Source organism: Schizosaccharomyces osmophilus, chromosome 3 (genome assembly GCF_027921745.1).
Source record: "Schizosaccharomyces osmophilus chromosome 3, complete sequence".
NCBI classification, from domain to species: Eukaryota; Fungi; Ascomycota; class Schizosaccharomycetes; order Schizosaccharomycetales; family Schizosaccharomycetaceae; genus Schizosaccharomyces; species Schizosaccharomyces osmophilus.
In genome coordinates this window covers 1,073,077-1,089,470 of record NC_079240.1, presented here as the reverse complement: position 1 = coordinate 1,089,470, position 16,394 = coordinate 1,073,077, and the positions used below count along the sequence as shown (strand labels likewise).

Below are 16,394 nucleotides of genomic sequence, written 5' to 3'. Positions count from 1 at the left end.
TTTCTTACGACGTTTGGAAGGATGTATCAATCATTTAAAACAATAACATGCAAAACATTTGATACTCAGTTATAGTTTTGCCTATGGCTAAACAAGTATACATATCTAAACACAGGTACAGCATTATCTTTTTTTTTTATAATAGATATTATATATCAAATATATAATATATAATGGCTTTAATGTTTAATATATTATTCTTCGATCCATTTTCATTCTTGATGTCCAAAATAATCTTCAGTATTCTTTCTATCCAACAACCAAAAGTAGACAGGCATCATACCACTCCAAAAAAAGCAATTATCCAGACAAAGTAAATTGCGGTATTTAAATAACAAGTGGTTATAAAAATAATAGTATTGGAAACAAGAAAACTCACTTATTACACATTAAATTAATTTTTATTCCCAAAAGCGTTCCAAAGGTGTGGAATATAAGGACCAATTCATGGATATTGCGGACAGGATTTTGCAAAATAACGTTATTTCAGGAATCATAATATTTATATTAAGATCTATAACCCTAAGTCTTGTTTTTGTCACAAAATTTTCTCTAAGTATACTAGCATTCGCTTCAATAACTATACCAAAATGGACCTATAAAGTTTTAAGCTATTCTTTAACTATTCAATTCAATTTCAAGTCTTTGTATGAAGCATCAATTTTTTCAACGATAAGTGAAATACTAACTCAATAGACTTTTCTTATTCTTCGTTTCCCTTTGTGCGGCCGCTTTAATCATCCGTTACAGATACCTAAACAAATACTCTCGACTTCCGCACGAAGACCCGATAAAAGAAGCCAAGCTTGGTCCTGAAGCCAGCGTTCAAATTAGTGAACCAAAGATAGGGTTTCAAAACTATCTCGATGAGGTATGCTCCATACGTGTTGTATTGACTAGTACTAACAACTTTAGTTTTTGAGTGCGATTAGTATATTCGGGTACTTGGAAAAACCGGTTTTCGTTGAACTAGCTCGGCATATTCAAACCCGGCGAGTTGCTATAGGAGAAACAATTGATCTTGATGAACAGTCCTCCTTTATCCTAGTTGTGGATGGCTGCTTCCAGGTTTATACAGCCACAGAGCGTTACAATGATGGCGCCTTAGGGGATCCATCGTCTCTGCATCCTGACTACAGGCTTCTTACTGAAGTTTCAAATGGAGCCCCTCTTTCTAGTTTTTTTACTGTCTTGGAGTTATTCACAGAAATTGTTCCGGAAGTTTCAGTTACCCCAAGCACTACCCAGTCCACAGGCACCCCAGCAGAGTTCATGGACAATCCTTTCCCCGCTAATAGCATCGGAAGGAAAAAATCTGAATCAAAAGGTGAATTCAGGCCAAAGGAAAAGTCTTCAATTGTTGCTAAAGCTAAGTGTGATACTACAATAGCTGTTATACCCGGAAGTGCTTTTCATCATTTGGTTCGCAAATTTCCTAATTCCAGTGCACAGATAGTTCAGGTAATCCTTACACGATTCCAACGAGTCACCTTTTCTACGGGTTTTGAGTACCTTGGATTGTCCGATGTCATTTTCAGTATTGAAAAAAACTTCAATGCTATTACTTCCTATGAATTGCCAAATTATATTCGTGGTGATATTATCGAAACCTTCAAGAATGAAGCAAAGTCTGAGAATAGGAATAAAAACATAAAGGGTGGTATAATCATATCACAAAAAAAAGGACCTGCCAATCGCATCGGTAACTTGAACAGAAATTTTGAGGGTTTTGGGTCCGAAATTGATCGTACAGCGGTCAATCCAGGAGATTTGCTTTCATCTATTAATCCACACGCTACTATTTCTCAATCAGTTTCTCCAAACATGAAACGGTCTCCTCTTCGTCGGGCGTACTCTAAAGAAGTGAGTGATTATGATGTGTATTCTTCTTTTAGGCATGGTTTGTTACATTGCATTTTAAAATCTCTTGGTATAGCCAACTACGGCATCAAAACCCAAAGTGCTGCTGCTTCCGTAGATGACGAGCAATCAGGATATCAAGAAAGTAATCAATCTACAGATTATTCTGAAAAATCTAGCAAGGTTGACTTTTTGGGCCAACTTGCCATGTTGAGTGCTGTTGGCGTTAACGAAGAAGCCAAGAGCCCTACAACAAGCAATCCAAAGCACTCTACGATTCTTGAGTTTGCCAAAGAAATTGAGATAGTTTTCTACAAAAAAGAAACTACCATTGTTCAACAGGGTGATCATGCTGACGGCGTATTTTATATCATTGATGGCTTTTTGGATGCAACTTGCCCCTCTAAAATAGCTACATATGGCAATCAAGGACAATCAGAGGAGCACTCCTTTATGATGAAACCAGGTGGTCTGGTCAATTATCAAGCATGCGTTTCCAATTATCGTTCATTTGTGAATGTAAATGCTAGGACGGACGTTTTAGTAGGATATTTACCGCGTACAGCTCTTGAAAGGATCATTGAGCAAGAGCCACTAATTTCCCTTGTCATCGCCAAAAGACTTATATCCTTGGTTCCTCCTTTGCTATTAAAACTTGATTTTGCCGTTGGTTGGATTCACTTAAACCCCGATCAAGTACTGTTTAACAAAGGGGATCCAAGTGATTCAATATATATAGTTCAAAACGGGCGTTTAAGATCTATTGATGACAGCGATCCAAAATCAAATTCTGATTATTTTGATGAATATGGAAAGGGCGATAGCGCAGGTGAATTGGAAATGCTAATCAATGCCCCAAGGAACAGTACGTTATTTGCAATTCGAGATTCTGAACTCGCGAAAATCCCTCAAACGCTGTTCAATGCTCTCTCTCTTAGCCATCCAGCTGTCGGGTTACAACTTTCAAAGATCATTGCAAATCGAATGCATGTCATGCTGAATAACAGTTTCATCTATGAAGGTATTCGTCAGACTAGGAGGGAAAAGCATAGTATACGTACACTAGCTGTGGTCCCTTCTTCTTCAACTGGGCATTTATTAACTTTTTCCCAAAAGTTAACGTTTGCCTTATCCGTTTTGGGTATTTCTGTTAAAATTTTGAGACAGTCCTCAGTTTTAGAACATTTAGGGAAGTACGCGTTCAGCCGCATGGGAAGATTCAAGCTCGCAAGCTATCTTTCGGATTTGGAAGATAAATATGATATTTTGATTTACATTGCTGACACTAACGTTGGGACTACATGGTTTCAAACTTGCGTGCGACAAGCTGACTGTATATATATCCTTGCAGAAGCGGATGGAAATCCTCAAATTGGGGAGTTTGAAAGTTACTTGATCGCTATGAAATGTACAGCTCGAAAAGAGCTTGTACTTATACATCCTGAGAGATTTTGCCCTTCAGGATTAACGAGGACGTGGTTAAAAGAGCGTCCATGGGTATATGCTCATCATCATTTGCAGTTACGCGCTGGTTGGGACAACGAAATGGTTGACCATAATGATGGAAAGGAGTTCTTAAATATAATTCGGTCTAAAGTATTGAGCTTTAAATATGGCTTTAGGAAATATATTGATTGGAAGCATCTACATCCTGTCTATCAGACTAATCGGGCACAGGAAAATGACTTTGCACGCTTGGCTAGGAGAATTTGCGGTAAAGGTATCGGACTGGTTTTAGGGGGTGGAGGTGCTAGAGGAATTTCTCAAATTGGCGCTTTATATGCATTAGAAGAGGCCGGGATTCCTTTTGATATTATCGGCGGTACCAGTATAGGAGCATTCAATGGCGGATTGTATGCCCGTGAAGCAGATCTAGTCCCAATGTTTGGTCGTGCCAAGAAGTTTTGTGGAAGGATGGCAAATCTATGGAGGTTTGTTTTAGATTTAACTTATCCTCAGGCTGCTTATACTACTGGTCATGAATTCAATCGAGGTATATGGAAAGCATTCGGTGAAAGCCATATTGAGGACTTTTGGTTGCCGTTTTACGTGAATACGACAAACATTACTCATTCTCGCATGGATGTTCACTCAAGTGGTTATGCGTGGAGATATATTCGAGCTAGTATGTCTTTAGCCGGTTTGGTCCCGCCAATGCTCTCCGATAATGGGGACATGCTGTTAGATGGTGGTTATATGGATAACCTTACAGTAACGCATATGCAATCTCTTGGAGCGAACACAATCTTTGCAATTGATGTTGGAAGTGAGGACTCACGTTTGGCAATGGATTATGGAGATACTGTTTCCGGTGCTTGGGCTTTATTCACTCGTTGGATTCCCTTTATTTCGAAGAAAGCATATCCTTCACTTGCTGATATCCAATCTAGATTAACTTACGTTACGAGTGTTGCAATTGGCGAAAAAGTAAAGACGACACCGGGTTGTTTCTATATGCGTCCTCCTGTCACGGATTTTACCACATTAGAATTTGGAAGGTTTGACAAGATCTACAGCGTTGGTTACGAATACGGTAAATCATTTATTGAGAAACTCCGGACAGAAGGTAAGCTTGACGGGATTCTAGGAACTAATACTCAGTACCAAAAGCACCCAAAATATTTATCGCTAAGAAGAAACTCGTTGTAAACGAATTTTATGACTAATATAATCTATTTTAACATGAACGTATTGGAAAGTATAATGAACCTGAATCATATTTTACACCTCTCTTATTTTAAAAAAAATTCGCCTCCACGCAATAATTTTTCATGCTTTTCCATTTATAATGATACTCAAAATTCGAATGAAAATCATGAATTACTAGTGCAAACAAAAGTAAGAAATGAGCTTCCAATACCATGAATATTTTTAACTCTAATTTGAAAGTAACGTTGTAACTCATTAAACCAGTGGTATATAATAAGTGGTGAACGCTTCCTTACCGTATTGACTGCATAGGACTGGCCTTAAAAAAAGCTGTAGGCTAGAAGTAATATGAACCTGTTACGTTCAGGGAAATTATCATTAGCATATGTACTTTTGTTTCTTGTTGTGGGTTTGAGAAAGTATGCGGTAGCATTCCCTTTAGCTTTAAAAGAGAAGGCTGCCTCAGGTGGCTTTCCAGCGCCGGCTGAGTATAACGTTATTCTAAAAAATCCTTCCAATTTCTCCTATTATTCGAAATTGCTCATAAGTGCTTTCTTGGTCTTGTTGGGTGGTGTTTTTGCAGGACTTACGATCGGTCTTATGGGATGTGACGAAGTATATCTGCAAGTTTTGGAGCAGAGTGGTGATGAATACGAAAGAAAACACGCGAACAAAGTTTTAGGACTCTTGAATCGCGGTAAGCACTGGGTTTTGGTCACTTTGTTGTTGGGCAACGTTATTGTGAATGAAACCTTGCCAATTGTATTCGATAGTATCATCGGCGGTGGGTGGCCAGCAGTTTTGATTTCAACGGGGGCGATTGTGATTTTTGGCGAAGTCATTCCGCAAGCTTTATGTGTCCGTTATGGATTGTCGATCGGTGCTAAATTGGAACCGTTGGTGCTGTTTATGATGTACTTGCTTATGCCAATTGCTTATCCAACGGCTTTGCTCTTGGATGCCTGCTTAGGAGAAGATCATGGTACCATGTATAGAAAGGCTGGTTTGAAAACTCTCGTTACTTTGCATAGAGACTTGGGGTTGGATAAACTGAATCAAGATGAAGTGACGATCATTACGGCTGTTTTAGATTTACGGGAAAAATCAGCCAAGAGTATTATGACGCCCATTGAGAATGTCTTTACCCTTCCGACGGACCGTGTTGTGGATGAACAACTAATTGGCGATATCATTTGTGCTGGTTATTCGCGGATTCCAGTACACAGGCCAGGATTTCCTCATGATTTCATCGGCATGCTGCTTACGAAAACACTCATCGGTTATGACCCAGATGACTGTTGGCCTGTGAGCAGATTTGCTCTTGCAACGTTGCCTCAAACTTTTCCGGATACCTCTTGCTTGGATTTATTGAATTATTGTCAAGAAGGTAAAAGCCATATGATTCTAATTTCTGATCACCCTGGTGAAAAGTTTGGTACTCTAGGTGTCATTACCCTTGAAGACATAATTGAAGAGTTAATTGGAGAGGAAATTATTGATGAGACAGATGTTTACATTGATGTTCATAAAGGGTTGCCACGTGTGACCTACAATAATGAATTTTGGGACAGATTGTTCCATCGCTCTCATTTGAATACAATGGCTGCCTTAACGAAAAGCCGTCTTACAGCAACGAACGGTGAAACTCATACGGATGACCAACGCCCAATCTTGAATCCTAGAAATGCGGCCATGAATCCTCGGTACGTTCCAAATGAACGAGTGAAAGTAAAGACACCTGTCAGCATTAAGAACGAGACAAGCTATGGAAGTATGGAAGCGTCAAATGAAAGTGTCGCTTCTCTTTCCAAAAAAGTTGGCAAGGTTGAGACAGAAATAGAGGCGCATTCGAAAAGTATACCAACTAAGGAAGAACACACTTCCGAGGATATTTCTCAGCGTGAGGTGGAAAATCAGGCGAATGAAGGCGATGAGAGCCACGATACACATCTCCAACATCACAGGGAAAGTAACGCATCCCCAATCGATTACAACAAGATTGCTGAGCGTGGTTTTAATCAGATGAACAATAAAGAGTCTACGAAAAAACAATTCAAGTCTAATGTGGATTCCTTGGCAACCATGGACAGAAAGACAGATAGTGGGTCTTCAGTTTCCGAAAAGACTTTTACAGGAAAAAGAGTAAGGCTCGGTAATGTCATTGAAAGTAATCTCGTGTCTGCGGATGGTATTGAGCGCATTGTCATTGAGCCATATGAAAGAACTGCTAACGAGAATTCGGAAGATATTGTTGAAATGGTTGAAAGAAATGGTATTCTTGTACCCAAAGTCAGCATTACAAATAGTGATTCTCATGAAGAAAATGAATTTTTAAATGTCAGTGATGCCAATACGCCTAGTCCCGACAATCATATCGGTGCTGTTTCGTCGCGATCTTCTAAAAATAAAAAGAAAAAAAGAAAGAATAAAAACAAAAAGTGAGCTAAAATTCCTTTTTTTAGCTACTGAATGTTCTCTGTACATAGTTAACCGTTCACAACATCGCGGTTCGCTGTTCAGATCATAACATTCCCTGTGTTTATTTCATTAATATTCATTTTTGAACAGTCTGTATGCTCAGTCTTTATTTATTCTTTAATTTAATTATTTGATTATTACAATTAATCTTAGTCCTAAGTGAATGCGCTTTTTCATCTCATGCTGCATATTCCATCTAATGGCAAGCATGATTAAATGATGCTGGTATTTCCTTATGTCTACGTTCAGTAATGTTTTTTGTTATGTCAAAATCCTAGAGGAACGAGCCTCTTGGACCCTAATGAAGATATAATTAACGAGAGTATTCGTATTTCATTTACAATAAATCTACGCTTGTAACTTGCTTTGCTATAACAAAATTTCGAACAGGCTAGAGACTGTCGATGCTATGAAGTTTTCTATAATCTAATTATAAAGAAAGTATTTTATTAAATGAAATAGTGCTTATATGAATCTTGGCAAAGGGAAGATGAGGATGAGATATGTACAAAGAAAACATATAAGATGTTTCAAACAATCTGTAGACACTTCACCATCAACACTGTCAGAAAAGAGAAGAATATGTGGCTTTCTGAAGTACAAAGTATGATATGAACCAAAAAGAAACATTGCTAAAGATAAAAATAGAAATTGGAATTGGTGTAACAAGTTTGGGGCTGCTCTTTATGATATTGGTAAGGATTGAAGAAGACGAAACTTAGTTGACTTATTATTGCATTTCGGATCCTAATGAAGAATTTAGGGAGTAATCATGTTGTTTGACGGCCCTTTATTGTCCCTTGGAAATGTAAGTTCAAAGTGGTCGAAAAAGCAAGTACCAGCAAATGTAGTTTGTGCAAGCCATTTTGTGGTAGACGTTTATGCTTTTTTGGAGAAAACCAGTTAAAAATGTTTTGTTTGCTTACTTATTAGATATTGTCTGTGTCAGGCGTATTCATGATTGTAGGACCGGCCAAATCAGCAAACTTCTTTTTAAGAAAAGAAAGAATGGTGGGAACCTTGAGCTTTGTAGGTGGATTTCTGCTCACTATTCTACGCTTTCCTATCATTGGTTTCTTTCTTGAATGCCTGGGCTTCTTTAACCTATTCCGGGTCTTTTATCCCATTATAATTACCTTTCTGAGATCTTTGCCTTATATTGGACCTTTTATTGATCGCTTGACTTCTTACCAGCAAAGTCCTGTGTAAAAGTGTCTTCTACTTCTAATTACCAAAAGACTACAGCAGAACATACCATCTTTTAAGATAACGGCTTTCTAAGTGAATGATTCCAAAGGAGACTACTCTCTTTATTAACGTTAAGAATAATACTCTTTCTTGTATTAAACTCTCATTACTTTCTTTATTTGCATACGAAGCAATTTACTATGGTCTCAGTTTTGAATGGAAACATATTTATTCATAAGCTTTAAACGACAGTAAAAGTATAAATTTTGCCTTTTCGGATCTTAGTGACAGCAATAAATGAAAAGTGCAACTTTTATAAATAGAGGAGCGTTAAGAAGCATCATACCAATAATGTATATTCTGGGATAAACAAGAACCGGAATTTGCTTATCTAAGGACCGGTAGCTAATAAAGAAGAATCTTTCAAGGCACGTTGACCATACCCACTCCAAGATTCATCGTAAACACGAACATTTGTAAATCCACATAGTTCAAGAGCAACGAAAAGCACAGAGGCAGTTACACCGGAACCACAAGAGGTGATAATGGGAGCAGATTTATCATGGAGGCCATGCTTTGCAAAAATTTCTTCAAGTTCTTCTGTAGGCTTGGGCTCGGTGATTCCGGGTTTAACAAGATCAGTGAAAGGAATGTTGATAGATGTTGGAATATGTCCACTTGCCATGCCAGGTCGGATTTCAGGAGCAGTACCAGTAAATCTGGCTTGAGGGCGAGCGTCAATGATGCGAGTATTGCTTTTTGAAGGGTCTTTCAGGACCTGGGAGATATCTTCAAAAGAGGCAACTAAGCTTTTGTTTATTTTTGCATCTTCATAATTGACTTTAGCAGGAGTAGAAGGATTCTCCGTTTCTAATCCATGCCCATTAGCTTTCCAGTCTGCAAATGCATTTGGGAATAAAAATACATTTTTATGACCAAAGACTTTAAAGGTCCAATAAACACGGGGAGAGGAGAAAAATCCTTTTCTATCATATATTATTACATTTGTCTATATCCGGTTAGCATTGCTTCCACTTCTCCAACACGGCTTTTACGTACGTTTCGATCGATTCCAAGATTTCCTACGTAGGCAGCGAACTCCTCGGTTGGAGGAAGCATGTGAGGTAAGGCAATACGATGATCTTTGGCTTCATCAATCCCAAAAAACCGAGCTCCTGGCAGTCGATTTTGAAAGAACTCCCGTTTTCCATCGTTGGATTCTGTAGGTAAGTACCAGGTAGCATCCAAAAGAACTGATTTTTGAGCCTGTTCCTTAATAAGCTGAACGACGCTCTTGGCGTTTACTAAAGTGGTCATCTTTGTGTTTGCCATAAGCATTCTTCTTTTAAGAGGTTGTTTTCGACCTTTCTCGTCTCTACTTCCTTTTATTACATGTACAAAAATTATGTGATCGCCTTTATGATATTGTTAATCCCTACGTTCGCACGATAACAGAGTATAATACTAAATAGTATTATATTTCATTGAATATTTGGAAATTGTTTGATCCTTATAAATTCGGGTGAAATTACATTCTATTTAGTAAATACAATATAAATAAACAAAACACTAAAAATGAAGCCCCTGTAGTATCATTAAAGGGACTATGTGATGATAATGCTAGAAGAATCGATGTATGAGAAAATGACTTTATAAAGCAAACTGACATGCCTTTATAATCATAATTCTTGTAATCATAGGGATATTAAGCGGATCGTTAACATAGTGATCGTCGTCGTAAAATAATAATTAATTTAATTAGGTAAAAACGAACGCAAAGATGCATTAGATAAAACACAAAGGAAACAAAAGGCATGACCATCGAATGAAAATTGATGAGAAAATAAATAAAAGAGCTAATCACCTTGGTTGCTTGTATAAATAAAGTTCTTTTCCAAAATATCTTTTCATGCGTGAAACGGAAATTCCAAATCCTTTCCCCGGATTTCCTTCTAAATATTCAGAAACGTTAGATAGGTAGCCAAAACTAAGAATAAAAATAAGTCAATTCACTTATAAGGATGCTAGAGTTTTTTTTAACCTTAACGCCTTTGCTTGAGGCGAGCCAATAATGTACTGGAGCTAACTGGACCAGAAGCCTGGGGACTTGCAGAAGCTATATTCTGACGTGAAATATTACCGGTAGGAGGATCGGTTTTGTTCCGATTAGCAGCGACCCGCTGTCGTCGAGAATTGGCGACAGCACGCACAGCATCATTGGCAACTCTTGAAGCTTCTTTTTCTACGAGTAAAGTCTCGGGTTGAGAAGCTTCCATAATTTCATCATGCTTTAACGTACTTTGAATTCCGGCACTCGCAAAAATATCATCGAGTACGGATTCATCGCCACGTGTATTTTTAGAAGACGTGCCTTTTGTAACACCAGTATCCTCTGGTGGTTTAAATTTTTCCATAGAAGCAATACCAATTTTATCAAAAACTTTTCGATTCTTTTCCTCCGGATTATTCCCATCAACCTCTTTACGGGATTTTTGCTTTCCACTTTTTTCTTCCCCATGGCTTGAGGGCTGTTTTTTGAAAACTCGTTCAGCTCCCAAAAACATGTTTCCAGTCTCTGTTCCTTCTTCCTTATCGTTACCCAATGAAAATAAATCATGTAAATCGGTCATTTTAAAAAATCGCCGCTGCTTTGGATCTTTCAAAATTTTATTTGTCAGAAACTGTTTAAAAATTTGGCGATGATATATCTTTTCTTCAATTGTTCCAGCAGTCATTAGGCGGTACACTACAACGTCTCTTTTTTGTCCCAATCTCCACGCTCGTTCACGAGCTTGGGCATCCGTAGATGGATTCCAGTCTGGGTCGAATAGAATAACACGATCGGCTCCTGTTAAATTGATGCCCAATCCACCAACACGAGTTGTTAATAAAAACACATCATATATACCGTTTTTGTTAAAATTATCGACTAAACCATGTCGAAGACCAATTGAAGTCCCTCCGTCCATACGACAGTAACGAAGTCCAGGAATATCTTTAATGCTGCTCTCTAAAATATCAAGCATTTGTCGTGTTTGGGAAAAAAGTAATGTGCGGTGCTTTTGCTTCTTCCAAAGCTGTAACAGAGACATTACAACCTTCAGTTTTCCGGACTTTTCGGGATCTCCATAATAATAGTCCTTCTTTTGAGATATAAATTCACGAATAACCAAATCTGGATGATTACATATTTTTCTTAGAATATCGATCCCATATAGCATTTGACGTTTTCCATTTAAAATTTTTTGCATATCTGAACCATTCAAGAAATCTTGGTAGGCTTTGCGTTGAAGAGGAGTTAGCTTACAAAACAAAACTTGCTCGGATTTTTTGGGTAGGTCTGAGGCCACGTCTAATTTCATTCTTCGTAATAAATATGGAGAGATTAAATCACGAAGCATACAAGCACACTTGTAAGCAGTTTGTACTTGGACATTCGACGCATTTGCATAACCACCAATATTAATAGGAAGAGCAAATTGATTTTGGAAAACAGGAAGCGTTCCTAATCGACCGGGAAAAACAAAATCGAATAAATTCCAAAGTTCAATTAAGTTGTTTTGAATAGGAGTACCTGATAAAATGATTCGATGAGGGGTTTTTACTTGCTTACAATTCACAGACATTTCGGAATCCGGGTTCCGAATTTTATGTCCTTCATCTAAAACACAATAACCCCATTCCCGTGGTAATAATAAATCACTGTAAAGGCGTAACCCGGCATACGTTGTAATTAGAACATGGCCTTCAGTAAACACGCTATCCACTAATGCTTTGGCATAGCTATGGAAAGACTTAGAAGCATTTGGGTTTATAATTTCTGCTACATCATCCTCTTCCTCCAAAGACTGGTACTGCCTTTTTTCTCGCGTAGCAAGAGCACCACTGCCTGTGGCATGCAAAACAACAACACGTAACGGACCCCACCACTGGTGAAATTCATTGACCCATTGTTTCATTAAAGTGGCCGGACAGACAATCAAAGCTGGTTTTTCATACATCCTTGAATGGTGAAGTGAAGAAAGAAAAGATACAATTTGTATTGTTTTTCCTAGCCCCATTTCATCACCAATGATGCCTCCTGCTTCTTGGCTATAAAGTTCCCATAGCCACTGTACACATGTAACTTGATATCGAAAAAGATGGGGTCGAATATCGCCGGGAATGGTGAATCCGCCTTTGTAAGTTTGGCCACGTTTGGTAGGATGCGGTTTAAACCATTCTTCTGTATCTTCATTTAATGAAGAATGGTTAGTAGAAACTTCTTCAGCAAAAGTCTCAGATTTTTCTGGCTTCGCTTGTTCTGATTTTTGGCGTAATTGATTGCGCTCAGTACACCATGAATGTAGACGCTTACGATACACCAAATTATCACCATCATCCACAGCTGAAGTAGTCTCTTGTTCACCAACATTCTCGACTTGTGCATAATCTTCGTCTTTCTCTTGTTTTAGCCCAAATTCTTGCTCTTCATTTTGCTCTATACTAATGTTCTTGGTAATCGTGTTATCAATAGCTTCAGGTTCTTGAGGTATCGCCTGACTACTTAATTGATGTCCACCAATGTTTGAACTTTCGTTATCAATACCAGAAAACCTACCAAAAGGTGTAATTTTACCAGTACGAATTAATTCTTGGCGCTCGGCTTCTTCAAGTGCATGAGGGTCAGCAAATACAGCCTGTTGGCCCTCATCAATGCCTTCCATGCGCAATTTGATATCATTTTCGTCGGATTTTAAATTTTGAAGCGTTGCGCGAAACTTGTCGAGCTGCTTTCGAAGATTTCCTTTCACGCTAATTTGCGTCAAGCGACTATCAATTCGCGCTTCAAGCTGACGACTTTTTTTTTCTACAGCATAAATCTCCTTCTCTACTTTTTCTAATCTTTTTCTTTCGATTTCTTTCGTCTCACTAGTGATATATTGATCTGCTGAATTTGTCACATCGCGCTCCAAACTAGCCTGATCGACAGTGAACACTCCTAAATGGGTCAAGTCCTGATTTGAATCCATGTTCCAGTGTATATTCCGCACTACTAAGGAATCATTGCATTACAAGTTCAGAAATGATGATTGTTGTATTGTGTGGATGGCAAACATAAACTTTTATTATTTACCATGCGAAGCGGTGCGTTATGTTATATTCGCAAAGTAACAGACCCAAAGTAACATACTACTGCTTCCTAAACTTGCTGTTGACGCGCATCGTTTTTTAATTTGTGTAAGTAGAGAGTGTAGATGGGAATGGATGTCAAACATTCCTTGATTAAGAAGTTTACAGATATTTACTCAATTAAGAATATTCCAAGCTTTGAAGAGCAACCATTAGATACCAACTTTAAGGAATTCGTGAATAGTGAAATATGGTCGAAAATCACTTCTGAGTTTTATAACTCTCTTGAATTTGAAACTGCCATTCGTTTTCGCTGTTATGAAATTAGAGTAAGAATGGTTTGAACTTGCTATGTTGTGAAGTTTTTACTAACAATAACTACTAATAGTCTGAAAATCAAAATTTTGAAGAGAACGTTAAGGAGCTATTCTTAATCCTAGATTTGTTGGTTGTTTTGAATGAAATTGACGCTTCTTACTGTGATGCAATCTTCCCGTTTTTAATCATTGAAGAACTGATGGACATTCATAGATTAAAGGAGTGCCGAAAACTGTATGAATATTTTGAGACAAGATCGGTTCTTTTGGATGGATTAGTCAGTAATCGTGGACGGGGACCTGTTTTACTGCGTATTTCAAACGAGTTATTGCGTCGGCTTTCGGGACAAGTTGATCCTGCTCTATGTGGACGCATTCATATTTTACTCAGTAAAGCTTTCGCACCCGAAGAAAGGAGTGGCTCTAATTTTCGTGGTGACTTTAATCTGGAAAATCCAGTCATCAGTACCAAAATTTCATCACCTAATATCCCTGCGTCGGATGGAAATGAAGCTTCTTACTCACAGAAAGTGCTCAATATATATGAGGTGTTTTGGAATTTACAAGATCTGCTCGTCCAACCACCAAAAATTGCACAGGACGCTGGTAATATGCAAAAGTTTTTGGATTCCGCAAATGCTATTTTAGAGTCATTTGAGGCTATTCAAAAAAACACATTCTTTTTGGACAATCCAAAGCCTACGATAGACCCTACGTCCAGTGCTTTGCTTCCGGAAAAATATACAGTTATTAACGATAATTTATGCCCGAATTACATTCGTTCCCTTCCTCTTTTTGACTTTCAATTGATAGATGAAACGTTCCGTCTCCACTTTTTGCTCCAAGCTATTATTTTGTGTGATTTTCTTTTAGATTATTCAAAAGAACGAGTAGATTCGCGTCGAACTCGACCTTTCACAAATAAAGCTGTAGCACCTAATGCAAGCTTATCTGATGAAGACGTATGTTTTTTATTGTTCTATAGTATTTTTTGATTACTAACTTATAATAGGAAAAGAATGTTTCAGCGTTACTCAATCGGATTTATGCACTTTTAAGAGAAGTAAAGAACGGTGATTACGTCGAAACAATTACATCGGTTGTTAACGTGGAAAATAATTGGAAAAGTTGGAAAGGATATGGATGTCTGTCATTTGAGAAGCCTTTGCTCGATAAGTCTGTTCTGGACGAAGCTGCTGCAGGTTTAAAAAAGGTTGCAAGTACTCCTCCTAAAATCCGTTATGCCATGGGTAATGCTCCGCTTACCAAAATATGGCAAAATGCTGGAGAGAATTCTTTAGAAGACTTGAAAAAAGAAGAAAGATATCGAATACCTACTCCTCAAAGCTTTTTCCCTGGTGTAAAGCATGATTCTGCCGAAATGGAAGATTCGGTAAAGGAAGATGAGCAAGAATATTATCGACAAGCAAAGGCTTCAAAAACCTGGCTCGCATTTCGTTCTGCAATCAATTCGCATCTAGAGGCTTTTGAATATGCTGGATTGGGTGAATTAGAGCTATTAACACAAGCTATTGAAGGTAATGCGACATTGGAAAAGCCGACAACAAATATTAATCCTGCATTTGACATTAATATCGTCGAGGAAGGTGATGAAATGTTACGTGAAAAGGTGATAAAAGAAGGGAAAAAACAGGAGGCCCAAGAAGCTACGCCGATGGACGAAGACAAAGGATCAGAAGGCAAAGGACAGCAGCTAGTTGAGCCTGCAACTACAAAGGAAGAAGCAAAAAAGCCGAGTGATCAAGAGGATGTACCTACACACTCCCATAGGGAAAATGGGAAAGAAAATACTGGAAATGAAAACGATGACAAAAAAGATATTGCCGACGACAAATCAAAATCAGCATCGGAAGAGGAATCCATTAAAGAAAATGTTCCCTCCATTGAAACTTCTACAACAACACCTAAGGAAGAAACGAAGGAAGTCCAGAATGTCGAAAGTTCAGAGAGTAAGAAGCGATCCCGAGAAGAGGGGGATAAAAATGAAGAAAATACTAGTTCAAGTCCAAAGCGTCAAAAAACGGAAGATAAAGTTGGCGCGGATAACTAATTGAAGCCTTAATGTATGTTATTATAATGCGGAAAACTGTGATGATATAAAAATTGTTCATCATACTCTTTATTTAATATGTCTTTGTTTCCGTTCAAAGATCATGACAGTCAGTGATTTAAAGGTTTGTTTGATTCGTATCTTGATTTTGAACGCTATTTTTGGTTAGCCTAAAGATAAATAAAAATCAAATATTAGTTTACCCAACTACAACTCGTTTTATTATCCGTAGCTTTTCTTTTACGCAAGCTCATGTTTTTTTTTTCGGAGAAGACATTCAAAAATGGAAATCCTAAAAGCAGCCAAAACATAGAAAAGACGGATAGTACTGAAAGAAACTAGTATTTAAAAGTAAGTAACGTTAACTACAAAAATACACCTACCACTAAGAGATATTCAATATCAATGAATTTAAACTCCAATAAAATCTCTACGAGTGCAAAGATTGCAGTACCTCCATAAGCCAACGCAGCAGGAGTAACAGTAAGCATTTTTATCGTAATATATTAAGGGTATCAAAAAATAGGCTTTTTGTTATAGGAAAGCTCGTAGATATTAACAAAATATTTCCGCACCAGACGTCAATATAAACAAGACACTGGTCCCACGTAAACAAAGTTCGAGAGAACATAACAATGCATAAAACTAGTAGCGCTCAAGTTTTTGCTAAAAGAATCTTTCTAAAAATTTGTTTTGGCTACACAAGTTGACCCAGGTAA

General features: G+C 37.8%; 6 protein-coding genes across 6 annotated transcripts; 4 read left to right on the top strand and 2 right to left on the bottom strand.

Moving 5' to 3' along the window:
- Nucleotides 1-447: 447 nt before the first annotated feature.
- On the top strand, nucleotides 448-4,509 carry nte1 (lysophospholipase; the record flags this gene model as incomplete). Its single annotated transcript, XM_056183874.1, has 3 exons — nucleotides 448-647; nucleotides 697-871; nucleotides 916-4,509. 3 exons carry the CDS (start codon nucleotides 448-450, stop codon nucleotides 4,507-4,509), a joined length of 3,969 nt encoding a protein of 1,322 aa, XP_056039161.1.
- A 348-nt stretch (nucleotides 4,510-4,857) lies between these two features.
- mam301 (multi-pass membrane and CBS domain protein) lies at nucleotides 4,858-6,951 on the top strand (the record flags this gene model as incomplete). The annotated part of the gene is made up of 1 exon (XM_056183328.1): nucleotides 4,858-6,951. The coding sequence occupies one exon, from the start codon at nucleotides 4,858-4,860 to the stop codon at nucleotides 6,949-6,951; it is 2,094 nt and encodes a 697-aa protein (XP_056039129.1).
- A 618-nt stretch (nucleotides 6,952-7,569) lies between these two features.
- On the top strand, nucleotides 7,570-8,196 carry got1 (Golgi transport protein Got1; the record flags this gene model as incomplete). Its single annotated transcript, XM_056183327.1, has 4 exons — nucleotides 7,570-7,591; nucleotides 7,636-7,682; nucleotides 7,751-7,795; nucleotides 7,921-8,196. 4 exons carry the CDS (start codon nucleotides 7,570-7,572, stop codon nucleotides 8,194-8,196), a joined length of 390 nt encoding a protein of 129 aa, XP_056039128.1.
- A 370-nt stretch (nucleotides 8,197-8,566) lies between these two features.
- On the bottom strand, nucleotides 8,567-9,513 carry tum1 (mitochondrial thiosulfate sulfurtransferase, involved in tRNA wobble position thiolation Tum1; the record flags this gene model as incomplete). The annotated part of the gene is made up of 2 exons (XM_056183326.1): nucleotides 8,567-9,184; nucleotides 9,235-9,513. 2 exons carry the CDS (start codon nucleotides 9,511-9,513, stop codon nucleotides 8,567-8,569), a joined length of 897 nt encoding a protein of 298 aa, XP_056039134.1.
- Nucleotides 9,514-10,217: 704 nt separating this feature from the next.
- On the bottom strand, nucleotides 10,218-13,187 carry rhp26 (SNF2 family DNA-dependent ATPase (ERCC6) Rhp26-like; the record flags this gene model as incomplete). The annotated part of the gene is made up of 1 exon (XM_056183325.1): nucleotides 10,218-13,187. One exon carries the CDS (start codon nucleotides 13,185-13,187, stop codon nucleotides 10,218-10,220), a length of 2,970 nt encoding a protein of 989 aa, XP_056039133.1.
- A 225-nt stretch (nucleotides 13,188-13,412) lies between these two features.
- Nucleotides 13,413-15,675, top strand: tho1 (THO complex subunit Tho1; the record flags this gene model as incomplete). The annotated part of the gene is made up of 3 exons (XM_056183324.1): nucleotides 13,413-13,616; nucleotides 13,676-14,566; nucleotides 14,617-15,675. The coding sequence occupies 3 exons, from the start codon at nucleotides 13,413-13,415 to the stop codon at nucleotides 15,673-15,675; spliced, it is 2,154 nt and encodes a 717-aa protein (XP_056039187.1).
- Nucleotides 15,676-16,394: the final 719 nt, after the last annotated feature.